This window comes from Eschrichtius robustus, chromosome 10, assembly GCF_028021215.1.
Source record: "Eschrichtius robustus isolate mEscRob2 chromosome 10, mEscRob2.pri, whole genome shotgun sequence".
Classification (NCBI taxonomy): domain Eukaryota; kingdom Metazoa; phylum Chordata; class Mammalia; order Artiodactyla; family Eschrichtiidae; genus Eschrichtius; species Eschrichtius robustus.
This window is the reverse complement of record NC_090833.1, coordinates 87,358,458-87,384,846: the sequence shown is the minus strand read 5'-3', so window position 1 is coordinate 87,384,846 and position 26,389 is coordinate 87,358,458. Positions and strand designations below refer to the sequence as shown.

Sequence of the window (26,389 nt, the reverse complement as noted above, 5' to 3'; positions counted from 1 at the left end):
TTTATTTTTCAAAAAAACTTTCTGATGATTTCTTGGTTACTTAGCATTCCAGTTGCATTTTTTATCATGCTGCTTCTTTCCATGCCTTTCTGTACGGGAGAGCCCTTTCAACTGTCCTCTGTTGACTTTCCCCTATTAACAGCCCAATTGTGTAATTTTTACTAGGTCAGCAGGAGATTTGCCAAAGCGCTACAGAATCTAGCCCTGTGTTTATTCTCGGTTATGGAGTGACTTTTGAATCCGTACTTATTTATTCTGCACACTAGAATCACACACAGGAATTTCTGCTTAACTCTCCTTGACCTTTTATGTTACTGCGCTCGCACACCCCACAGGCTACTCCAGAGGCTATTTGGAATGTGCCTATTAAAAACCTCAGGGGACGTGTTTGAATTTTTATTTTGTGTTTTAAAGGTGACATTTGGATATACTCGATCCACTTTATATATAAATTTTCTAAATGTAAAATCAGGGCTACGTGAACTCTTTGAAATGTTCTAAGAGGGAAATGTTTCTCTTTATCTTAAAGTAAAACATCTCAAGCATATTCTCTGTTCTGCTTTTGTCAGTTTGGTTTAGTTTAGTTCCTGTGTTTGTACCCTGTGGGCTCATGGAATTATTAGAGATGGAAAGGAATGATGGGAGCCTCTATTCTAGTCAAATGGTCTCTTAACGAAGGACGAGAAACAAAGTGATGAGAAACTCCAGCATCTATTTCAGGCTTAAACACCTCAGTTAGGAAAGTGAAAGAAAGATTTTGTTTAAAGCATCTTTATTTTCAAAGCAGTCCTCTGACTGGGAGGAAATGTATTAGTGACCTCTACATTTTTTTTTCTCCCAGGCGGCTGTAGTAGTGGTATTCAATTTTGCTATGGTTCTGCTGATTTTTCCTGCAATTCTCAGCATGGATTTGTATCGACGTGAGGACAGGAGATTGGATATTTTCTGCTGTTTTACAAGGTACATTTTCTGTCCCCTGTGGCCTTTGTTTGTTGGGAACAGAGTGGTAATGTTCAGAGAAATTTTCAGTCTGTGAACTTAGAAGGAAGCGTAGTTAACAGTGTGATGAACGCAGGGGAGATAATGGACAGAGGATGCTTCCTCTGGGGGACATCGGAGTCCCCATCGGAACCCTGGGGTTCTCCCCTCCCTCGACTGAACATTCTTACAGCCCCGAGGTTGTGATACACATGATCATAGTTTACCACACACCAATATTGCTGATTGTTGGGAATGTGTTGTATCTCTATGGATTAGGGCAGAACAAAGGTTGAAAACCACCATCTGGAAAACATATCACCCTTTGGGTGGTTTGGTTTTGGGTTTTTTTAAAGGAATTATGCATTAAGAGGTTCATCAGCATGTAATTTGATTTTTGTCAGCCAAATTCAGGATCAACCATCCATTTGGCCTCCTTTGATTGACTCATGTCTGCGTCCAGATAGATAAACCGGATGGTGTTTGTGGAGTTCAGTGCTATGTTTTGCTCCTAAATCAGAGCTGTGTAAAGTGGATAATATCAGTCATTGGCAAAAATGAAAGCGCCTTTTCCCTGTTTCGGTATACCATTCCAACATATTTCCCCCTCTTTCAGCCCCTGTGTCAGCAGAGTGATTCAGGTTGAACCCCAGGCCTACACGGAGACTCACAATAACACCCGCTACAGCCCCCCGCCCCCCTACAGCAGCCACAGCTTCGCCCACGAAACCCAGATCACCATGCAATCCACGGTGCAGCTTCGCACGGAGTACGACCCACACACGCACGTGTACTACACCACTGCCGAGCCGCGCTCCGAGATCTCCGTGCAGCCCGTCACCGTGGCCCAGGACACGCTCAGCTGCCAGAGCCCCGAGAGCACCAGCTCCACGAGGGACCTGCTCTCCCAGTTCTCTGACTCTAGCCTCCACTGCCTTGAGCCCCCCTGCAGCAAGTGGACTCTCTCATCTTTTGCCGAGAAGCACTATGCCCCTTTCCTCTTGAAACCAAAAGCCAAGGTAATTACCAAAACAGAAGACTCGTACTGTCTGCAAAAAATAACAGAGCAGGCACCTTTGGAATTCATCAGATTGCTTCCTCAGATGTGATGTATTTCAGGCCTCCTAACGAGTCAGTCCATTTAGAGCTTGAGGCCATTGTAATGAGCTCATCTTCTACAGGAGTGCGTCTCTATGTGGCAAATGTTTCTTTCAGTTTACGTCAACTCCTTGCATTTAAAAGATTTGATTCTAAATGAGCTTGTTTAAAAAATGCGATTACCATGATTTTATGTTTTTTCCTCTGGGAAAACGACCCCTACACTGTACATCTGGACAGTGTGATGGTAAGAGTGAGGTATAAACCAAACTGCCCATCTTTGTCAAGGGAGAGTCGGTTATGTTCCTCCGGGTCTGACCTTGGGCCCCTTACTCTGTTGCAGGTCGTGGTGATCTTCCTTTTCCTGGGCCTGCTGGGGGTCAGCCTTTATGGGACCACCCGAGTGCGTGATGGGCTGGACCTTACAGACATTGTGCCTCGGGAAACTAGAGAATATGACTTTATTGCTGCACAGTTCAAATACTTCTCTTTCTACAACATGTATATAGTCACTCAGAAAGCAGACTACCCGAATATCCAGCACTTACTTTACGACCTTCATAAGAGTTTCAGTAATGTGAAGTATGTCATGTTGGAAGAAAATAAACAGCTTCCCAAAATGTGGCTGCACTACTTCAGAGACTGGCTCCAAGGTAAGATGCTGCCGGAGGGCCCTTGTCCTTTGTAAACATTCACCATTTGGTCTTTGGTGTGTTCAGCTTCTACAAGTTCCCTTTGTTCACTTTATTAAAGTGTTAGATTATAATGTAACACTGACATGTTTCATTGACTTCTAAGTGTTGCTTAAAATTCTTATATAGACTCTTTCTGGGGCAGCTCCCAAATCTGGTTTTTACCTATAAAACGATGCAAACAGTTCAAATGGCTGATTCAGGAACTTCTGTAAGAATTTATGAGTACACAGAATAAATGAACAGATGTTCTTAGAATCACTGAATACATCCATATTCAGTCAGCAGTTAGGAGCAAGTTTAGGCCCTCTTTCTCTCCAGTTGACTACTATTTCCTAGAAATGTTTCTAAGAGCAAGGTAAGAAGCTGAGAAAGGCATTTTAAAGCAGGAAATGGGAAAGTAGGTTATAAAATATGGAGCTGGATGCTTCTAGTACTCTTTTTTTTTTTTTTAATGGTGGCTAGTTTGGTGACCAAGTGAAATCCAAGTGTTAATGGAATTTCTAGGCTGACTCACTGCCAAATTGTAACTTACTACATCAGTAGTTTTGCATCATTGGTGAATATAATTTAAAATTCCATATTTTGACCATCTTTTGACTTAACATGGAGTAAGCTTAATTGCTTGATCACATTGCATAGTATATCATAAATAATCAATTTCTGCTTTAAAATGCCTTTCTCAGCTTCTTACCTTGCTCTTAGAAACATTTTCTAGGAAATAGTAGTCAACTGGAGAGAAAGAGGGCCTTAAACTTGCTCCTGACTGCTGACTGAATATGAATGTATTCAGTGATTCTAAGAACATCTGTTCATTTCTTCTGTGTTGACACATGCAAAGTAAAGTGGAGAATCAAGATAATTATCCACACAATTCAAGCAAAAATACTCTTACTGAAATACCCAAATAATTATGGCCCCAACATTTTTTGGCTGAAGTTATCCAAATGATTGTCTTAATTTCCCACCTAATTAGGCTTGTTTAAACACAGATTTAAGTGCCTTTTTTGGTCTTAAGTCAATACACTTGTATGTAAAGATTAAGCAGCCAATTTCCCTGTGAGTGTGCATGAAATGGTAAACAACTTGAATTTGATTGAAAATTCTTCAGTACAGTTTCTGTCTCTGACTCGTGTTCCTAGAATTTTGTTTGTGCATGTATACCAGATTTGAACTCTTTTTCTGAGGAAGGCAAAGAGAACTACATGACATTAACATTATTTTTTAACATGCTCGTGAGATTAACTTGAATTTGTTCCCAGTCTTATTTTTTACAGTAGTTTGGGAAGCAGTGGGGTTTTTTTTTTTCAGATAATGAATCAAAAGAGGAAGAGAAAGTTGAGAGATTCCCTGCTTTTCATTTTTCCCCCTTTGGCCAAAGACATGCAAATAACTTGCCACAAATAACAAAGAGATCTGCAGAGCACTGCCAGTATCTGAGCAAAGGAGGGTTATCCTGGAATTGATTTCAGTGTCTTCGGCCATTCCTTTGGATGTTCAATATGGCATGTTAGGCGGAGCTTCGGAAGAGGGTAGAGGGGCATTGTCTCATGGCAGTGCAGAGGGCTAGCCTTTTTATAGCCTATTGTAAATTATCCCCATGCTTTCATCCCTTTAAAGACCTAAAGCAGTTGGACTTGGGAATCTTTTTAAAAGGTGCGTTTGAATCATGTTTTGATTGCTAAGTGAACAGCACCCACCTAGACCAAGTAAGATCCATTCATGCCCACTGGTCAGCGTCCCAGCCAGCCCTAGACCTCTGCATCTGACTCTGCCAAGGTCCAGCAGAGCAGTGTACACGGAATGGCCAGATCCTGGGACCACCGGCTGCCTAGACATTTTTCAGGCCTATTGAGTGGTTGATTTGGTCTTTGAACATTTCCTCTTAGGAAGTAGTTATCCTTGAGTCAGCTTTCCTTCAAAGCACTTTGTGTGGTTGCTAAGTGATGGGACCCTCATTAGTTTTTAATGGAATGACCATTACAAACCATGTCATCCCATTGGTCTTTAGCAACATTCCAGTAGTTTTGGGGGGAGGAGGGATTTACTCATAAAAATGTATATTGGTAATACAGAAATTACCTCAAATGTCACCTTTAAACATACATGCAAATAAGGTGACCTTGGAGATAAAAACCACACTGTACAAATGGTATTTGTTTATATTTCACACTGAAATATGCAAATAAAATTTAGATTAGCATTTTCTTTTTAGTGTCCTGTATCAAAGAAAAATTGGCAATTGAGATAACTAACTCAGAACTTCACACTAGAAAATCATTTCTAGTATAAAATATTTTAAATGAAAAAGGTCTAGCTAAAACTTTCATGTTTTGCCATAAAATAAGTGAAACATCACAGTTCTTTCCTACAGTATGCATGTGTTGGAATGTGAAATATTTGGCCAAGGGAAGAAGCAAATCCTTGTTCCTTGTTTTGTGTCAGGACTGTATAGTGTGCATGCACTTAGGCCAAACCATTGTTACTTGAGCCTTTTGATAATTAATCAGAAAATAATACACTAATTATGAAAGAACTTAACTTTTCTGTGAAGTCAGTGATTATTTCCCATTCATCGTGAAGCCCCAGCAGAGTGAATGGCAAGTAGGGGGCCAGCAGCGTAGGTGATGAGTTGAGTGGAATTGCCAACAGGGTTGACCTCCCCAAATCAGATCTTTCTTTCCTTGTTTCACTCTAGGGTGTCCCCAGAGTCTTAGAGTATAAATATCTTAAAACCGCACTCAGATTTTTGGGGCCCCCTATTTGCCACCAGATGTCATTGGTGCCCACGTTAACTCTGCTATCTTATTCTCGTGCCTTCAACAGATGTTTGTTTCCTGGGCACCATAGTGCATTCAGGGCAATTTAGAGCATCCGTGGTTCCAGCTGACTCTGGAAGAGGCTGCCTGGGTTCAAAGCTTAGCTCCAGCACTTACCTGCTGGGTGGCTTTCCTCAAGTTACTTCACGTTCCCAAGCCTCATCTGTAAAGTGGGAACCATAATACTAGTAGGCTATCTCCTGAGGTCGTTTTAAGAATTCAACGAGGGGTAATCAATGTAAAATGCTTAGACAGCCCCACACTCACAACAAGCATGAGCTGCCCCTCAGGATTAGCAGGTCAAGAGGAAAGGGTTAAAGTGCCATACAAGCCACAAAGTGATGGAAATTCTATTATGGTGAGGAAAACAAAACAGGCCTCTTTTCTGGTAGGGGTTGTTTTTTTCTCTCCTGTTTATTTTTTTCAAAAACAGAAAAAAAAGGCTTTAGGTAATAAAATAACATCTGTTCAATACTGATGGTTGTATGCATGCCTCGCTATGAAAAACCGTCTGTGTGAGAGGGGAGCGCAGCCATCCCGGTGGTCTCCCCGCCCGGCCCTGCGGCCACTCCACGTTCCCCAAACAGGGCCTTCTTTCACCACCGAGCCCAAGGCCCTCATCCCCAAATTGTTCCTGTGAAAACAACGCCCACAGCAATGTCGGAAGGAAGGCTTAGTTGGGACAGAGAGAGAGAACGAGAGAGAGAGTCCTGTGTTCCCTTCTCCCCCCAACTCCAAACCCCAAGAGTTTAACCATTTTGAGCACGAACGGAACCAGTTCTGTGTGTTGCGGGGAGCCGGGGGCGTGTCGTGAAATGAAACAAACCCTTCTCCCTCCTTACTGGCCACGTCTAACCCATGCACGTGCAGCTGGTTCAGAAGATGTGGCTTCCTGGGCTGCTGGGGCTTGGGAGCTCAACGTGGGAGGTGGTTTGGGGGAGCAGGGCTACGGAAGGGGGGGGGTGTCAGAGGAGAGTGTGTGTGAGCCAGCAATTGCTCAGACCCGAGGGCCGGGTCACCAGGGCCCTGTTTTCTCTTCCAACACGCTTATCTCTTTACAGCTGTAGCCAAACCGTCAGGTCTGTAATGATGGTTTTGATTACAGAGGCCAAGCGCAGCTGTGTGTGGTGGGCTGGTGGGCGCCCATCCCCCAAGCCCAGAAAGCTCTTTCCTTCCCCTCCTTGGCCTTGCGGTTTGTCATCTGTTCTCACAGAGCCCCCTTCTATTGGCCTGTGGCTTCCTGTTCTCAATCTGATCCAAATTTACCCTGTGAGGTATTTCCCTGCACACACATGCACACAAGATCCCTACTCCTCTCTCCTCCACACCCCCTCTTGGAGGAAGGGTGGCAGAGAGGAAGAGAACAGTCCAGAGTGAATAGGTGTCGGCTGTGATCTTTACACAACCTGGCAGCCGATCCCACAGCTTGTATTAGCTCCACAAGTCGAACAGATGGAACAAATTGACAGAATCATGTTCACTCACCCTGGGCTGGAGAAGCAACTGAGTTGCCGTTTGAAGTTGGGAGTTTGAATGTGTTTTTCCTGCTCTGAGTGGAATTTCTGGTTGTATCGGAGAACCCATGGCTTAGCACCTGATGTGGCACTAAACGGTGAATGGGCCTGGCGTGTCTTTCTCACCCAGCCCTCTTGCTTTCTTTTGTCATGGGGGAGAAGAAGGGGAGTTTGGGGGGCTTTTTGAGGTAAAACATGTGTATTTGTTTCCTAGAAATGAATATTCTCCCCTTCTGCCTTTGAGACAGTGATTATCAGCAACCTGAAGTTCATTCACGAAAAATCTAATAGTGTCACATGAAGTCAAATACAAGTAGAATGTAGAGTGTTTGGGATTGATGGCAAACACTCTACTGTCCTCAGCACACCCTGTTACGACCAGGATCATTCTGGTTAAGAGTTATAATGTATTACACACATTTCCCTTTTCTAGGACTTCAGGATGCATTTGACAGTGACTGGGAAACTGGGAAAATCATGCCAAACAATTACAAAAATGGATCAGATGATGGGGTCCTTGCCTACAAACTCCTGGTGCAAACCGGCAGCCGTGATAAGCCCATCGACATCAGCCAGGTACACTCACTGCCTTACACCATGGGAGCTTCGGAGGGCGTCGTGGAGCAGGGCTTTGGGGCAGCTGCCACTGAAGACTGCTTGACAGCATGCAATCCCAGCCTGTGCTCTCTGCAGATCTGAGGCATCGGGGGCTGGAAGAATGAATATCGAGTTGGCTCTAATTCTCTTCATTCCACCAGCAAATGGTGTGACTGCGGGCAACCCAGAGAGCCTCACCTTGCTCATCTGTCAAGTGGGGACAAGTGTGTTACTTACCTTCAGAGCAATTGTCAGAAGAAAGTATAGTTGAGGCAATGCAGACTCTTTCAGATGTTAGACATACTGTGTTGCATTGTTCTCTTTCGAATTCTAGTGCTTGTTACCATGTCAGTCTTGGTTTTATTCATACTTGGAAAGGTGGATCCATTGGGGAGCAGAATTTGAAAGAATAGAATTTGGGGTGGACGGATGGGTTAGGAGAGGTTACTAGAAGGATAGGAAGATTTGTTATGTTTGATTCCTTTGCATCACTGTGGCCTAAGGGGTAGAGGAGGACAGACAGACTGCTCTCTCATGAGCGAGGCAGATGGAAATGCAGATCCTTGGAATCTGAGTGGACTCACTGTTGTGCTTACCCCCTAAGTAAGAAGAACTGTTTCTATTTGGTAATCATATTCTCCAACTGCATTTGCCTCTTCGCTGTGACACTTGGATTCCAGCATATCCCTTTTGATTCCTTGGGCATGCTGGGGAGGGCGTTTGGACCCTTCAGATTTCAGATGAGTCCAGCCCCACTACTGGCTTCCCCAGGTCCTATTCCCTCTGGTCTTTGTAGCTTACTTGCTTACTTACTTACTTACTTCAGGCAGAAAACCGTCATGCTAATGATCTTCCTAGCAGCTCTGTTTATTGTCTCCCCTTTTTTGCTGGCATTAAAGGTGACAGATTTACAAAGTACATTGTTCAGTTATTATGGAGTGTGAACTTGGTGCTTTATGGCCACATGGGGCATGCTGTCTGGTTTGACCAGGATGCGGGCAGAGGCGTCTGAGAGATAGCGGGGATGCCCGGGGGCTGGGTTGGGTTTTAGGGACCAGGGACACTGTGGAACAAATGTGATTGGGCCAGGCCCCCGGACATCATTTCCTCTGCCTGGGAGGGATAAGAGCGTGCTTTGTGCGTGGAGGCCGTGAGCTGTACTATGTAATTCCAGAGATGGCTTGAAGACATACAGTTGTTACATATCCTGTGGATTAATTGAATCCAGATCCCTAAAATTTAGTTCTCTCACTCTCCTCCACTTTCTTCCTTCACTCTTTCTCTATTAACTTCTGTCACTGGTGTTTTCATTTTGTTAAAAAAGACCGAACGCATTGGAACCAGTTCTCAATCTAAAGTAAACAGGAAAAAGTATATGCATACATACGTGTGTGTCTATGTATATCTGTCTCCTGATGTTTTTCACCTATGCAAGGCCCACAGACCCACTTTAGAGGGAGCCTAGTATTTGGCTTCCTCACAGGATGTGGCGTACTATGTGTGACCACCTCTCAGAATAAGATTCCCAGAAAGACCAAGGTTGTGCACCCGTCCCTTCCACTTTCTGGCGATGGGCATTTTTTGAATACACAGGTCATAGGAGGCTAGTGTTAGCAAAATTTATACAGATGTTGTTTTATTTTTATAGCTCTCCTCCATTTACTGGGTGGCATTTCCTTTAGTGTTAACAGCAGAGGTTAACTGCACACAGACGTGTATGGGGATTCTTGCCAGGTTTTTTTCCCCCTTCCTCTCCTATAAATATGTTTCTTCAGATTGTTCATTCTCCGCCTTGGCTGCAGACAGCCTTTTAGCATTCAGATTTAATTGGTTCAGTCCATTCCTGGGCCTTCTGCAGAACTGTGTGTGTGTGTTATAAACATGCCGATTATTGCATCCTCTGATAAGTGCATTTTGAAAGAAACCAAAGGTGTTCTGATGGGATTTTCTGTACTTGCAAACAGTGGGCATTCTCTCCTCTGCTGCAAATGCTGGTGCAGAGCTCCGCTCCTATTCTCTCTAGGCAGGAGTGTGTTTACCCCAAGCACCCCTCTGAAAGGCTTCTGTTCTGCCCATTTTGCAGCTGACTAAACGGCGCCTGGTGGATGCAGACGGCATCATTAATCCCAACGCTTTCTACATCTACCTGACCGCTTGGGTCAGCAATGACCCCGTGGCTTACGCCGCCTCCCAAGCCAACATCCGGCCTCACCGTCCTGAGTGGGTCCATGACAAAGCCGACTACATGCCAGAAACCAGGCTGAGAAGTAAGTAGCCTTCCACTGGGCCTGCAAGCTTATGGGGCTCCTTACACCCCATACCTCCAGGCTCAGTCACAGCCCTCATCCGTTGACACTACCCAGGGTTCAACAGTGTAAACAGAACAATATATTTCTTTTAGTTTAAAACTCTGGGAGACAGATGAGGATGTGTAATCGAATGCAACTCATGCTCTATCACATTGAGAAATAAGAGTCTCTAATCTCCCTTCATGCCTTTGACTCTAATACGTCCACCAGGCCTCTCTCTTTAATGCCAGCTGTTCCATGTGAAAGTTAGGGACGCCTCCAGGTTGAGTGTTGTTTTACTGTTGCAGAGTTTTATCGCTGGGGATTATATGTTTATCTTAACTTTGTCAACTCTGGTGTTGAAGGGATTTTTGGCAAGTTGGGTCATTCCTATAAGCCACCAAGCACCTGTACTCTGTCAAAGCTGTTTAAACCGGAGCAGAAAAGTCTGTATACATCAGCGTCCTCTTCCTTTCACCTCTCAGCCCCGACTTTGAAAGGTGGTTCTGGATGGATTTAATTTGCATTTGTGTTAGAGATATTAGTAGCGTATACCTTGGGTACGAGGCCAAGGGAGGACGTGAGAAAGAAGACAGGTCCCTTTGCGAACATGGCTGGAGAGCAGGCGGGTTGTGCTTCCCTGTATCTAAACCTCAGAGCCTTGTGGCAAGCAGCCAAGGCTTGTCTTAATGAAAATTTATAGTTGAGATTATAATAGGGCAAATCATGTTTAGCAAGTCAACTGAATGACCCCAGAGGGTCTGGAACACACAACGGCAGCAACTAAATGCTTGTTGTATGAGGATTTCTTCCCCTGCTGCTGAAGACTTAGCATTGCATTAAAAAAAGAAGCATGGAAGGTTTAAGTGTGTTAGATCACTAAAAGGATAAGAAAGTCAAGCATTTTTCTCAGTAAAGCATGGCTTTCGAGTTATTTTGTTCTCATAAGTGATTGAGTAAAACAGTTTGAACTTAGTATTTTCACTTGTGTCAGTTGAACAAAAAAAACGTTCTCACAATTGAATTCTTAAGTTGTTTAGACCCATTACAAAGAGTGACTGCTTCTAGGAGATTAAAATCTAAGGGTAAATCAATACACAGATCACAGGCTCCTCCTCCACACACCCCTCCCCCAAAATCAAAGGTTGATCATTGTTTAAAATTTCTTAAACCAAAGATTGAAACTGTAAAGACCTGAAGACCACCATTGGTATCGTTTGTCCTTCATGTTGAAAGAGGTGCGGTTAAGTGGACTTTCTTGCCGAGTTCTTTCTCTTATTGCAATTGTGGAGAATCCGGGGATGCACATCTGGGATGGCTAACAGTGGGAGCTTGCTGCATTTCTTCCACCCTTGGATGGCGTCCGTTTGCCTTTCTCAGTATTGCCAGGAGCCCCTGACCATTGGGCCCTCTCCCTGTTGCCTTCTCTCTCCAGTCCCAGCAGCAGAGCCCATCGAATACGCTCAGTTCCCTTTCTACCTCAACGGCTTGCGTGACACCTCAGACTTCGTTGAAGCAATTGAAAAAGTCAGAACGATCTGCAACAACTACACGAGCCTGGGGCTCTCCAGCTACCCCAACGGCTACCCCTTCCTCTTCTGGGAGCAGTACATCGGCCTCCGCCACTGGCTCCTCCTATCCATCAGCGTGGTGCTGGCCTGCACGTTCCTCGTGTGTGCTGTCTTCCTCCTGAACCCCTGGACGGCCGGGATCATTGTGAGTTTATTCTAAGGGTCTTTGTGGAAGTCAAATTCCTTTCAGCATAGCTCTTTCTGCAGCCGGGAAGTTTTGTTTATGTCTGGGCCTCTGGAGGAGGGTATAGATTGCATCATCCATACTGTATTTATTCTACTGGAGGTGGTGAGGTTCATGGTTAGGTAGAGCCTTTAATGGCCTTAATCTTCTGTCCCCTCTCCTTTAAACTTTTTATGTAAAGATAGGGGAGTTTTTGAGCACAATTTCCATAATTGAGCTGAGCATTTATTAAATACAAACACGCAAAGCATAACTGTTTTTTCAATTCAAGTGTCATTTTGTTACTACAACCCAGACCAAATATAGAGAAGATTCTTCTAAATGGAGGGATAATTCGAGAAGTTAGGACGGTGGTATATGGATAAATGGTTTTAGGGATGGTTTTGTGTGGTGTGTTTGTTTTAACTCTTGGGCAGAATTGATAAACGAGTATTACCAACCTATTTTTTGCATTCTTTCTCCAAGTATAATACTCTCAGATTTGAAACAAGTTTCGTGTAGAGGCTAATAAAATCATGGCAGTATTTAAATTCCATGAACTGTGGTATAGCCTTCAAAATGCCAGAATTATAAAAACAGAGACCAGGTCTTGTTTCTGCACCATAAGTCTGTGCAACAGGTATGTTTAAAGGTAAATGTTTAGTCTATAGGAGTTTTCATGGTACTTAAGCAATTGATGTTATCCATCTTTCATTAGCTTATTAAAAGAAAGCAAAGGGAACTTTTATTGTACTTGTCTGTTCCCCCTTCACTGCCTGCTGCCCCCCCACCTCCAGAAGGAAAGATCATTCTCTCCTTCTTTTGTCCCTGTGTAGTTTATTGTTTTATTTGTATTTTCTCCTCTTTGGCTCAAAAAACTCCAAAGTCTGCCACACAGATTTTCTTTCCATCCCCCTAGAAATTTTTACAAGGCAGATGAAAGAAAGGCAAATAAAAGCTTTTCCTTGGATTTGACTGTTTGCTTTGTCCACCCCAGTAACTCCACATTTCTTCAAAGTGAAGGGGCTGTAACCTGACCCACATCAGCTGACCACACGTCCCCTTTCTCCCAAGTCATCCTCACTCAGTCCATGGACTCTCCAAGCAAAAGCAAAGCTACTTTTACGTAAAAGAACTTTTATTCACCCCGTCCTATCAGCTTTCTTTAGGATGGAGGGCAAGGCAACCAAAAACTCTAGTTTCAACTCAGTTATAAGTTGAAGGATGGTCTCTGATGGTTAAGATCAAAACAGAAGGAAACACCTTGTTTTAAACTATATTAAATTTGTAGCCAGCAATGAGTGCGTGTTTCTATAATTCCTTATAGATTGCGCTCGGGGAATAGTTTTGAAAAAATTTTTGCAACACCTAGAGTGTGTTTGTGCCCAGTCACTCATCCTGTGTGTCTTTTTAAAGGTGACAGTCTTGGCTTTGATGACGGTCGAGCTCTTTGGCATGATGGGCCTCATTGGAATCAAGCTGAGTGCCGTGCCTGTGGTCATCTTGATCGCTTCCGTCGGCATCGGAGTGGAGTTCACCGTTCATGTTGCTCTGGTATGGGAGACGTTTTTAGTGAAAGCTATGAAAAGGCAACCTATTTCCTCTAGCTCTTTTTAGTTTCCAAGTTGGGAACCTTTTCATTTTCTCCAACATCAAGGAACACACCTGACACACATCACAGCAGAAAGGCTTCAGAGCACAGACATTCCCTGGGAGTGGCTGAAGTTCAGCTGGACTCCTTTCCCTCTGGGGGAAATCTAAGAAGAAGGGTGTCAAAGGTGAAAGCCAGGCCACGTCAGCAGTAGGCAGTGTCCCTGGTGTGTCCGAGTGGGCCAGGAAGGATTCTGCTTATTTGGTGTTGTCAATTGTGTCACCACGGGTCCTGAACTCGTCTGCTGTTCCTAAGACAGATGGTGTATACGTTTGCATGAATACACACAATTTTTAAAATCACAGTAACAAAGCAGGGATAAAATGAGACCACACTCACAGATTTGGTGGGGATGGCATAGTGGAGGGTGAGGTGAGTTGGCAGCTGAGGAAATACCCTGGGGCTGATGAACTAGCTCTCCCACCTGAGCCCACCCAGCTCCTTCGACCTCCCAGCCTCCAAATTCATGACGGCAGAAAGTAAGAGAACTAGTGTTTCTCTCAATAGGAATTTTTCCCCTGCTCTTTCTATGCACAGTCCTGTGAATGCTTTGTGGGAGAAAAGTAAACTTCAAGAGGAGTCTAACCCAAGAAACAAGCCCGTCGTATACATTTATCAGAGAATTATTCAAAAGCCCTATAGCGATGTGTAAATTATGTTCCGTCCACACTTGTGTTTATAGTCTGCGTCCTTGGGTTTATGTAGGCTTTCAGTAAATACTTACTGACTGAATAAATACTGATGTTTGGAATGCTTAGCTAGGAAACCAAGCATTTGACTTGGATCAAATTACTTTGATTGAGTAAAGCCTTTGCTCTTGCAAAAAGCCTTGCTTTTGCAATCTCTAGCGTTGATTTTCTTTGGGCTCAACACATGGCACATGCATATCTACACATACGGGTGTCTAGACAGATGCTTCTGCCTTCTACCTTCTGTTGTCTTCTTTCAGGGCCATATTTATGCTACTTAGAGATTATAAATGTTTGTACTTCAGAAGGAATGTTTTGTTGCAGTTAACCTGTTTTTCCCCCAATGTATAATAAAAAGCTGATAATATATAGAAACAGTTTTCTAAACTTTGAGCCTACCCAAATTACTTTCCTCAGTTGAGCTGGGAAGAAGGAGAGGGGATTTTTAGAAAGAAGAGCCTAGAGCTTAGAGAACACATAATTGTGATATCATTTCTTTAAAAAAGGAGAAAAATTACACACGAGCTAAAAATCCACAAATCATTTTATTCTGATGTGAATGAAAACCACTCTTCTTGGTAGCTAGCATTACAAACAAGGGTGGTCCTAGAACAGATTTTTGCAGTGGAAATGCTAATGGCAGTCTTTAAACTGTAGCGGCACCTTGGATCTCTGAGGTCGTATGAACATAAATATCCATACTGGTGCTGAATAAACAGTGAAGGAACTCCTCTACTCCTCATGCAAGATTTAATCCTGAGAATTTAAGGAGTCTGAAGAGCCAACTTGGCTTTGTGCTGCTAGCCCAAGTCTTCATCAAGAGACTATCCACACACAGGACATGGTGTTCTTACTATGTCCTGTATGTGAAAGTCGTCAAGGAATCGATGGGTGCCTGGCAGTTTACTGTTTTAGTAGCATAAGTTATATGCAAGAAGATCCACCCAACTTTGACCCTTAGGGCCTCATGGCCCAAATACAGCACAGAGCGACATGGTTCCAAACCATCTTGGTGCTTTCCTCCCAGGAGAAAAAGACAACTACTTTGACCCTAAAGTCTCCCAACTCTGAAAGAGCATCCATACATAGACCCCACTTTAGAGAAAAATATGAAAATTCATAATGCACCTTTGCATACTTTTGTGTAATTTTATTTCTTCATCCGTTAAGTAGAATAACCTCCTGTCCTTCCCTAGTGCACATAATGCCACCTGCAAGGGCCCCAAGCCCTCTTCTCAGCACATCCCAGAGCAGCCTGAACTTTCAGAGAGCAAGCTTCTGCCAGGCTCAGCCCTCCCTGTTGCGTCCCACTGGGGGAGCAGGCAGGGTGTAACGGTAACTAAGCCACAGTAAAATGGTCCTGGGTTACACACTCAAGCCAATAGTCTGATATACCAAGATCTCCATAAAGTTCCCATTTGGTATCAACAGTGTCCTTGAACTAGAAGAGCTTTAGAGAATGCATAAGAGGTGAGATATATCCACACATATTTAGAACAGGCTTGATTGAATTTACAGCCCTGTGTTTTTCTTGTGATACCTTCATGGTACTTACATGTACTACCAACACATTAGTTTGAACACAGTGACAGAATTTCTAACCTCAGCATAATAGTGAGGAAATATGTATTTAGCACCCAGGTGCTAAGCCCATTTGGAAGTAAGATCTTGACCTTTCAAAAAATTGGGCAAAATGCTGTCACTTTCACAACTGGAGGTCTCCCATATGAATGATGCTAGAGCATTTAAGTGTGGGGAGTAAACTCAAGCGTGAGTAACAGTGAAAAGAAGGGAACATTTTGCTCATTTGTATAGTTTTGGCATGGTTTTTAAATTTAAAGTAAATATGCTTTTCTTCTTTTATTCTTGTTGTTCAAGATTTACATCAATACCAAATACAACCCATTATCATGAACAGGTCAATTTAGTGTAAGCCTAGATTTAGCTAGTTGAGCAGCCCCAATTAAACATTCCAGTAGCTAGAGGGTAAGATCTGAGAGGTTCAGTGGAGGCAGATGAAAGTGGCTAATAGCATTTAAGACGAAGCTGGCCATTGACCAAGTAAAGTCCAGGAATCTGATCATCCAAACTCTCCTCGTTGCACAGGCCTTTCTAACAGCCATTGGCGATAAGAACCGCAGGGCCGTGCTCGCCCTGGAGCACATGTTTGCACCTGTTCTGGATGGTGCTGTTTCCACTCTGTTAGGAGTGCTGATGCTTGCAGGATCCGAGTTTGATTTCATTGTCAGGTAAGCGTTAGTTTCTAATGTGATCTCTGTTGCTTATTTCCTTCTGTCTCTGGAAGATTGCAGCATGTCTTCATTGTGACTCTACTCCCCACCCCTAACCCCGCAGCTTTATTGAGGTATAATTGACAAATAAAAATTGTATATATTTAAGGGGGTACAATATGGTGGTTTGATATATGCATACATTGTGAAGTGATTGCCACAATCTGTGACTCCACTTTCTTTTGAGTTTATTAACTCAGAGGTATCCTGAGAGGCATAAAAGCAAGCTCTCTTCTAGAGCTGTCTTGGGGAATATCTTAGGGAGAAAAGATGGAGGGTTTGGGGCTAGCAACAAAGGCAACTCTACAACTTGAAACTGATTATCCCATTTATTGCTATTGAGGTTAGAAATACCAACAGAAAGAAATGACCTGGTTCCCATTAATTGACTGAATTTGACCTTCACTTCTCCTTCAAAACTGTAGAAAGGAAAACGTACAGAAACCTAAAATTTTCACATAGATTTTATTCTTTTAAGAAGTGAAGATGACATGCCTTGATTTCACATTTGAGTTGCCACTAAGATTTAAGAAGCATTTAATGTGTGACTTAACACCAAATTTTTGAAATCCAAGCCTAGTTGGATACATCTTTCAATTTGGATTTCATGGCAAGCAGTTTCTGGTGAATTTAATTAAGGATTTGACTTTGTGAAGTATAAAAGGAGAGCAAGTTTTCCTTTTGAAAAGAATTTGAGAACTGCAGGGAAAGACCATTTTCTTCTCTGAACAGCCTCCGCAGCTTTTTGACATAGCTGCCCTTGGATGTAACCCTGCTGCTCTGTGGAGAGGCGAGGCCAGAATCATCAATAAGTAAAAGATAGTCCAGAATTAGGACCATGGTAAAGCAGAGTGAAATGTGAGAAATGACTTGATCGTTAGGGACATTTCGATAATCTAGAAAGAGAATCTAAACAGGCTTTTCTGATGTGTATGTTGCGATAGGCCTTTCAGTTCCAAGTGAAAAGAAGAGGATTTTAAGTTGTAGCCAAAGTTTCTTTATTACGAGAAAAGATCAGTCCACTGGTCTGTGACATACCCCATTGGGCGGGTCGGCATCATGGAGATTTAGCCTTGCTAGAATGAGTGCCAGGGTTGGCTCAGTGTCGCTTGGGTGGAGAGTGAGTGGAGAGGTGTAGACCAGTACTTCTCAAACTGTAACGTGCTCATGAGTCATCTGGGGCTCTCTGTAAATGCAGATCAGACTTCACTGGGGGTGGGGAGCAGAGTCTGCGTTTCCAGCCAGCTCCCAGATGATGGCCACGTTGCTGATCCTCTCAGCACAGACGACCGATCACTTAACAAGCCAATTCGTACACCCTGTTTGCCAATATCAGGTAGACATATGCCTAAACTAGATGAGGGTTTTGGTCTGGGTTTTGTTTTAAGCTCTTAATTTGATTTTGACTTTTCCTTTATTCGGGCATTAGTAGTTGTTTCTCTGTGATGTAAAAACCCTATGTCAAATAGAGTTTCCTTTGTGTAATTTCTCATTCAACACAATGTAGTGAGCACCTCATAAGTGCCATTTCACACAACTGCAAGTAATGTAGACCCCGTCCCCCTCTACATAGTTTACGGTCTATGGGGGGAGAGACAAGGTCACAGGCAATTCAAAACCATGGGAAACAGAGTGTGATGGGATCTCAGAGGATCTAACTCAGCCTTGTGGGGGATGCCAAGGGAGCCACAGAGAAGAAACATAGCCTGAATTAGAACAACCATCTGGGACCTGGGTGGAGAGCAGGATCCCAGCTCTCTCATCTAACCCATGGCGTCTTGTTCTCTCCCAGAGATATCAGGGTTCTTGTTTCAAACACTTAAAAGGGCTTCCCATTTTCTAGAACTGGATGGATTAACCTGATAAAGCCCTCACTGAGGTCGACTAAATGAGCAGACATTGTATACACTAAGCTGTCAGAAATCTAATTGGTCTGTTTATTCTACAGTTAGATGGATGGGATGCAAATGTCTTAATGCCTGCTGCTGATATATGCCTCAGCCTAAAGTTGCAGCAGTTTACATTAGTGCAAGACATCGGCTGCTTGGTTTTTACTAATGCAGCTCAGAAGTTTCTAATGTTTACAATAGCTGCGAGGTATTTGTATTTTTATAGGGATTCTCTCTCCTTTCATCTAACGTTGAAACATATATAGGCACAGCAAAGTTTGGTGCCTGTTCCGTTTTATGATCAAGAGGACCATTAACAGATAGATATCTTGCCCTCCCTCTTCCCAGTACATCCTGAGCTGTCCCCCACCCCAGCCCACTTCCAGCAGAATTGCCCTAGAAACCGTTAGTTACAGAAACGCATGCTTGCGTGGAGCCCACTGCCTCCAGCTGTGTGCAACATCCTCCAGCGACTCTCCCTGGCTGACAGGTTCACCTTGGTATTCGTGAAGGATCCCAGACCTTAGCCCTCAACGGTGGGAAAGCAGGGCCACTTGTGCACTCTCCTCTTCTTCATGGTGCTGTGGCCTTTATGTTTGAATTGGCTGACGCAAAACAAGAGTATTCAGAGATGCTAAATTGTTCAACAAAAGATTGGCCGGCAGAGCAGCCCGTCATTGTGGACCGCCCTCCCCCGAAAATGCCCCAGCAACCACAGAATGGGCAGTGTTTTCTTTGCCGAAAGCTGGTTCCAGTGTTCTAAAAAGATTGCAATTGGAGCTATTTGGTAAAACTGGAACTCACAGAATTCTAGGCAGAAAGTTGCGGTTAATGAAAGCCCCGGGAAAGCCTTACCTGCTACGCTGGAGACTTAATTAGAGATTCTGCTCTAAGATGCAGAAGCATTTCACAGTGGATTAGCTGCCTGCAGAAGTGGGCTGCTTTTCCTCCTGGGCTAAATTGTTTAAATTCTACACCCTTCACTTCATTTGTTTGCTTCTGCTGGGTTTTCATGGACGGGGCCCCTCTGCATTGTATTTGTGCTTTCAGTCTGCTCGGCCATTCAGTTCACATTCCATATTTTTGTGTTTGTGTAACACATTCATAAATAACATTACATGCCATGAGTTTTCAGCAAATTAACAAACCTGATTTTTTTTCTTCCCTTCATGAACTAACACTTTGGGTTGTAGAATGTAGTCCTCAAAGTCATAAGGTTAAAAGAAAAAAAAAAAAAAAACGAATCTTGTGCTGAATTTGAAACGCAGTGTTGTAACAGCCTTTTCACTGGTGTGGGTTTTGTTAATTTTTGGCTCTGGCGTTTGGGCACGTGAAGGGTAGCTTAATTTACTTTTGCCATGGTAAATGTTCCTGTTTCCCTTTTATCTTCAAGGTATTTCTTTGCTGTCCTGGCAATCCTAACAATCCTGGGTGTTCTCAATGGACTGGTTTTGCTGCCGGTCCTTTTGTCCTTCTTCGGACCGTATCCTGAGGTCAGTGATTGTCGCCAGTGTAATGTGCAGTCCTCAGGCCACCTGAATATTGTTTTTCCTGGTGTCACTCTTAATTTAGATATTTAAGTATATCCACATTTGCTGGTTGTTTACTTTTTCAGTAAACAAATAACTATGGCTTTTTTTCCCTTCAATTTAATAGTGCTAGGGGATGTAGGGGGAATGGTTTGATTTGGTTTAGGTTGTTTATTTTTGAAACCTAGTGATTGGCAACCTGAGTCTTGTAGGTCTCTATCAATGAAGCACTTTCCACTCAAGAAGAATATCTGGGCTTGAACAGGAGTTAAAAGGGCACAGCCTGCCTTTCCAGAGTGTGAAAGCAGAGGGCAGTTCTTTCGCTCCAGCTGTCAGGCCCAAGGGTCTTCAAAGTGGCAGGGATTGGGCCAAGTGAATACAGGGTAGCGTGAGAGGCCGGGAGGGGGAGCGGGGGAGGGGCAGCGACCCCTGAACAATATTGTGCTTTGAACCTGAAGTGTAGCCACCAGGTAAATGGTTGATAAACACCTGTGATATTGAATCCCCTTAAATAGGTGTCTCCAGCCAACGGGCTGAACCGGCTGCCCACCCCTTCCCCTGAGCCGCCCCCCAGCGTGGTCCGGTTTGCTCTGCCCCCTGGTCACACGAACAACGGGTCTGATTCCTCTGACTCAGAGTACAGTTCTCAGACGACAGTGTCGGGCATCAGTGAGGAGCTTCGGCACTACGAGGCCCAGCAGGGCACCGGGGGCCCTTCCCACCAAGTGATCGTGGAAGCCACAGAGAACCCTGTGTTCGCCCGCTCCACCGTAAGTCATAATTCACCCCAGGAGGCAGCCCCTGCCTGCTCTGAACAGCAAATCACAGACAGCATGCCAAAAAATGTATAGGTTAGGTGGACTCACGTGAAATTGCCAATATTTGGCTCTTCTTAAACTATAAAAATGTCAGTTTCCTATGGTTGTATCTCATACAGATTGAAAAGGGCAGGGACCAATATTGGTGGCTACGCAAAACATCCATCAGTATGTATCTTGTTTGAGCTAAGTACAGTTTGAGCTTAAGGACCAGAGGTAAAGCATGCCTTGCTCCCCCTGCCCCCTTTTTTTAAAAGCTACATATCATTGTAGGATGATACCTATTTTAAAATGTAATGGTATTTTTATTGCCAGCAGAAGTGATTTCTTTTCCCTTCCACTTCTGTTACTTTTAATTGCCCTTGGTATAAAATTATTTCAATCGTTATTGTCTAAGACTTCACCAGAAGCTTTTGTGGCTCCAAGCTCGTATTCTAGGTGGCTGGAAGGAGCAGAGACGCTGAGAACCAGCCTTCAGTAATTCAGGAAAACCATGAGCAGCCCGGAGCCTCTTCTCAGAGGCCCTGAGAGCCCCAACTGCATTCTCCCCTCTCTGTGCTCCCCAGGATGTCCTCGGCCCCCCAGGCCTGGAGCACAGCACACAAAACCCAAGGAATGTTCTTAGGCTCCTGTTGCTCTGACTGGGGGCCTCCTGCTGTCCCTCCAGGAAATGGGTATTCCAGTCCCAGGCTGGAGCTGCCCTTCCATGAAAGAGAGAGAGGCCAACCAAATAACCTAAATTTTCTTCCTCTTACCCCCCGTGACGATGCCTGCTGAGCTGCAGTGTGAATCTGGTTTTGTTCAGCGGGAGCCTAAAAATAGGTACAAGCTGAACGACTTTGAAGTTGGTCACGGTCCTTTTGATTGATGTGGCCACTGTGTTGCTCCATGCTTTGTACAGAGACCCAGAAACCAGATTCCTAACAACAGGACAGAGCAGCACTGCCCGGTAGAACTTTCTGTGACAGTGCAAATGCTCTCCAGTGCAGTAGCCACTGCCCACGTGTGGCTGTTGAGCACTTGAAATGTGGCTAGCGCGACCTAAGGGGCTGAATTTTGAATTTTAGTTAATTTAAATGTAAATAGCCATATGTCCCTAATGGCTACCATATTCAACAGTGTAGGTAACGTCCGGGCAACGTCCTGCATTTGGGCGAGCCAGGGCCAGACGTTTAGTCATTTTAGAAGATGAGGAGCTCGAGATCTGATTCTACCCAGCAGGGTGGGGTGCCGGACTGTGGGAGAGAGGCAGCTCGGGTACTTAGACCACAGCCCTGCATTTATGGGCAGCAGCCATATGTGTCCAGCCAGCTGTGCTGGAGAAAGCCTAGGCATAGGGTCCAAACAGGGCGTACCTCTGCCACGTCGTTGTGGGTGGAAGGCCCCTGTTAGCTCCCTGGGGCACTCCCAGCCATCTGTGGGGTTGACTAAGCTCTAGTTCAGAAAGAGCTGTGTGTGGGTGGCCAGGCAGGAGCCAGAGCCAAGAAGGGAGGGCCAGGGCAGCAGGGGCCGATGCCCAGCCTGGGATTAGCACCCGGCCTGTTTCAGCCTGCCCTTGCCCTCTGCAGGTGGTCCATCCTGAACCGAGGCAGCACCCACCCTCCAACCCTCGACAGCAGCCCCATCTGGACTCAGGGTCCCTGCCACCCGGACGGCCAGGCCAGCAGCCCAGGAGAGAAGCCCCCAGAGAATGCTTGAGGCCGCCCCCCTACAGACCGCGCAGAGACGCTTTCGAAATTTCTACTGAAGGGCATTCTGGCCCTAGCAATAGGGACCGCACGGGCCCCCGGGGAACCCGTTCTCACAACCCTCGGCACCCAGCATTCACTGCCACGGGCAGCTCCGTGCCCAGCTACTGCCAGCCCATCACCACCGTGACGGCCTCGGCGTCCGTGACTGTTGCAGTGCACCCCCCGCCCGCCCCCGGGCCCGGGCCCGGGCCCGGGCCCGGTCGGAACCCCCGAGGGGGGCTTCGCCCGGGCTACGAGGACTACCCCGAGACTGACCACGGGCTGTTTGAGGACCCCCATGTGCCTTTTAACGTCCGTTGCGAGAGGAGGGATCCCAAGGTGGAGGTCATTGAGCTACAGGACGTGGAATGTGAGGAGAGGCGCCGGGGCAGCAGCTCCAACTGAGGTGGGCGAGGCCGGTGGGCAGGAGGGTGGGCCTCAGAGGCGCTGCTCTTCAGTGACCCCTCAGGGACTTGGAGGGACGCAGATGGCTGCATCCTCCTGGAGCCCTGGGCACTGATGTGTCCCCTGCTGAACCGCAGTGACCTCTTACCCACAGGCAGGGTTGCCTGTCTAAGCTTCGTCATCCTTGGAGAACCACTTGAGTTCCAGATTGGGTCTGTCCCTCACAGTTAGCCTGTGGAGGGTTAATGCATCTCAGCAGAGACCCTGACAGCTGCCCCTTTCACCTATTTTTCAGTCTTTTAAAGCCATAGCAGGTATGTCTGATGAACGCACAGCTCAGTGAACGGTCGCAAAGCGAGCACATCCCTGTCACCAGCCCCCAGGTCAAGGGGGAGATCATGACCCACCCCTGGAAGCCCCTCAGGCCCTCACCCATCCCCCACCATCCTGATTTCTATACCCCAGACCCGTTTTGCCTGTGTTTGTGCTTTATAAGTAGGGACTCATAGACCTGTTACTTTGACTTCCTTTTTTTTTTCTTTTAAAGGGTGAGTAAAATCTGAAGCAAAGAGGCCAAAGATTGGAAGCCCCTCCCTACCCCTACCCTGCCCCACCAGAACTGCTTGAAGAGAACTGCGGAGTTAGAAAGGTGTGCTGTGCCAGATAGCAGTTCATTGTTACTGTAACTGATTGTATTATTTTGTGAAATATTTCTATAAATATTTAAGAGGTGTACACATATGTAATATACGAAGGAACGGATGTAAAGTAGTGTGATCTGGGTTTTCTCCACTCCTGCCTCCAGAGCAGGCAGTGGGGAGACTGCAGCGGAGCCCCTCCCTATTTGTACATTGGTCTCTGTGCCACAACCAAGCTTAACTTAGTCTTAAATTTCAGCATATGTTGCTGCTGCTTAAATATTGTATAATTTACCTGTATAATTCTATGCAAATATTGCTTATGTAATAGGATTATTTTGTAAAGGTTTCTGTTTAAAATATTTTAAATTTGCATATCACAACCCTGTGGTAGTATGAAATGTTACTGTTAACTTTCAAACACGCTATGCGTGATAATTTTGTTGTTGTTTAATGAGCAAATATGAAGAAAGCACGTTAACCCCGGTGGCTTCTCTAGGTGTAGTTGGATGAGATTCTCTTGTTTGGCTGTGTGTGTGAACTCGTGTGTGATTTCCCAATGTACTGTACTGTGATTTTTTTTTCTTTTTTTTCTTTTTACTGTCTGTGAGTGACCCGTGGTGGGCTCTACCTTAGGCCAGAAGAGTCAGGATATCTCTAGTGCTAGCGCTGGTGGAGGGCTAGCCCTAAACATCTCCTTATCCTTTTGCCAGACTCACTTCAAGTTCAGGGCATCTCTTAAGATCATTGGCTGCCATCCAGACACCCCAGCTCGTGCCTCAGAGGAGATAAGTTCCTTCGCGTGGACCATTGTGGTGGATGTTGGAACCTCAGGGTACAGAGCTCACATCTCTTCATCTTCATTGGTATTAAAGACCTAGAGAACATACCTAGTGGGAGCCTCAGCTGGGCCGTGAGCGTATCCTCTAAAGTATGCAGCCTTCATTGTACCTCTCTTGTAACCAACGCACAACACACACACACACTTACACACACCACCACCACTATCACCACCCAAATTTAAGAGTGGATTGGAAATCTTCTGGAGACAATGACCTCTTAATTCTGGGTCCACAACAGACCCAGAGGTGATGTTTTGAGTCCCTACAATTTAAACTCCCTCTCTTGCTAAATGGCACGGTTGGGGCTTTCTGGATTTGTTTGCATCCTCTTTAAAATAGTGAGCATCCAATATGGTGATACGGAATCAGAAATTCTATAGGATATGAGCTTCAGAAGGGTGATCCTCCAAGTGTTAATATTAACGTTATGGGTGCACACTTCGTAAGTAACTCATCCCCCTCTTCTCACCATCGTTAGTATTCTTTCAATGTGACATTTATTGAAGAGCAGGAAGATGCTAATTGCATAACCCCCCACTGAAGAATGTATACAGAGACATATCTCTCAACCAGGCATTATTTTTAAAGATTTGCTTCCATATCAATTCTGTTTTCTTGCTCTGAGGTTTGGTCTTCCTAGGCTCTTAGCCAGAGACCAACAAATGTTGGGGAAGCACTCGGTACCCAGACTAAGCTACTGTAGGAGTGCACAAATGGCAGCTCCCATTATGCTTCCTGTTTTACATGGAAAATCTTATTCGAAAGGCAACGGCCCCCAGTAGTACCAGCAGTGTAGTGACCTCAGACTCTAAAACTCGCCACAAGACTGTGGCTACCAGATGTGTGTGTTAATATGCCAGGGGCCCCAATGGCCCCACTGCTACTGTTTGGTGCCTCTGTCAGCCACACTGTCTGTCTACCTAACACTCAAGCTCTGCTCAGAAAACTTATATCCCACATTCAGGAGAGAGATGATGCAAAATTCAGAGGTCTGCTTCCCTCTGGCTCGAGGAGTGCCCCCGCTCCTTTCCTGAGCCCAGCTTGCATGGTGCCTGACTGCTTGCCTGGCCCCTGCTTTCTGCACAGCATAGAGCTTTCTCCAATAGTCACATTGGCAAAGGGAGAACTCGGGGGCTGGCAGGCAACCAGAATTTCTCTCCCTCTTTTTTAAAATAGTTTTATTTTGTCTGTCTTGTTTGTTCATTTGGATGTTTTAATTTTTAAAAAAAAAAATCTTTGCTGATATTTATAATTTTGTATCATAAGAATGTTTTCCTACAGTATTTGTCATGCCAGTTTATAACAGAAAAATGCAGGGATTTTATTTCTATTGGAAACACTATTACAGCTATGTTTTACCTTTGAACAGAATTTTTATTTGTATAGAGTGCTTACTAATGTTAAATAGTTCAGAGTATATAACATTTTCATTAAGGACTCATGGTAGGTTTTAGTGTAAGGAGTTTAAAGGAAATATTCAAACTGGGTCTCATTGTCTGCCAATTTTGGCAGAAATGGGTTTGTGTCATTTCAATTACAAAGATAAAAGTATGCCATATAATTTATTTATATGAAAATTTATTTTTGTAGTGTACATAGTAGTCATCAAGTCTTTTGACAGAAGTATATTTTTAAAGAATTTATATGTGATGAATCCATAATGTCTGGAACTTTGCTGAGACATGAGTGGGGCACACTTTTCATTGTAAAGTACAGCAAGGAAAAGAAAATGTTTAACAGTGTTAAGAGAGTGAGATTGAGTGAATATTCATGCAGTTGTGGAATGTGTATTAGTTACCATTTGTGACCTAGTGTGGTTCTCATTTTAAACCTCAGAAGGCAAAAATGTACAAACTCTCTAAATATTAATGTTCAAACACTGATAGAAATTCTAACATGAATAAAAAATAATATAACTTGTTGGTTACATCTTTGTTTATGGAATGGTTTTTAATTAAAATATTTTACGAAGGCAGTTAGTGCGTCACGCCGTCATAAACTTTGTTGTTTTTTGTCTGACTAACCTTGTTAAATACTCATTTTTTTGTTCTCCTTCATGGAGGCATTATTGACATAGGAAGAGTTCTACATTTTTATTTTCTGACACGAAGAAAGTTCCTAAATTACCCTTCAAAATGATTCCTTCTGTCATCTTTTAGCCTTTTTGTGTTTTTTTTTTATGTGATA

General features: G+C 44.4%; 1 protein-coding gene across 3 annotated transcripts in view; it reads left to right on the top strand.

Annotated features, from left to right (window-relative positions):
• PTCH1 (patched 1) overlaps nt 1–26,089 on the top strand; it is a 58,235-nt gene extending 32,146 nt beyond the window's left edge. For 2 of the 3 annotated variants that reach the window (XM_068552819.1, XM_068552818.1), the window contains 12 exons: nt 842–960; nt 1,595–1,997; nt 2,420–2,729; nt 7,535–7,677; nt 9,782–9,965; nt 11,422–11,702; nt 13,137–13,274; nt 16,167–16,309; nt 19,634–19,733; nt 20,285–20,539; nt 22,156–22,723; nt 23,270–26,089. In XM_068552819.1, coding sequence (XP_068408920.1) covers nt 842–960; nt 1,595–1,997; nt 2,420–2,729; nt 7,535–7,677; nt 9,782–9,965; nt 11,422–11,702; nt 13,137–13,274; nt 16,167–16,309; nt 19,634–19,733; nt 20,285–20,539; nt 22,156–22,722 — 2,643 coding nt within the window. In that variant the 3' untranslated portion in view covers nt 22,723; nt 23,270–26,089. The remainder of the gene's footprint in view (nt 1–841; nt 961–1,594; nt 1,998–2,419; nt 2,730–7,534; nt 7,678–9,781; nt 9,966–11,421; nt 11,703–13,136; nt 13,275–16,166; nt 16,310–19,633; nt 19,734–20,284; nt 20,540–22,155; nt 22,724–23,269) is intronic. The other variant, XM_068552820.1, reaches the window with a different exon arrangement.
• Nucleotides 26,090–26,389: the final 300 nt, after the last annotated feature.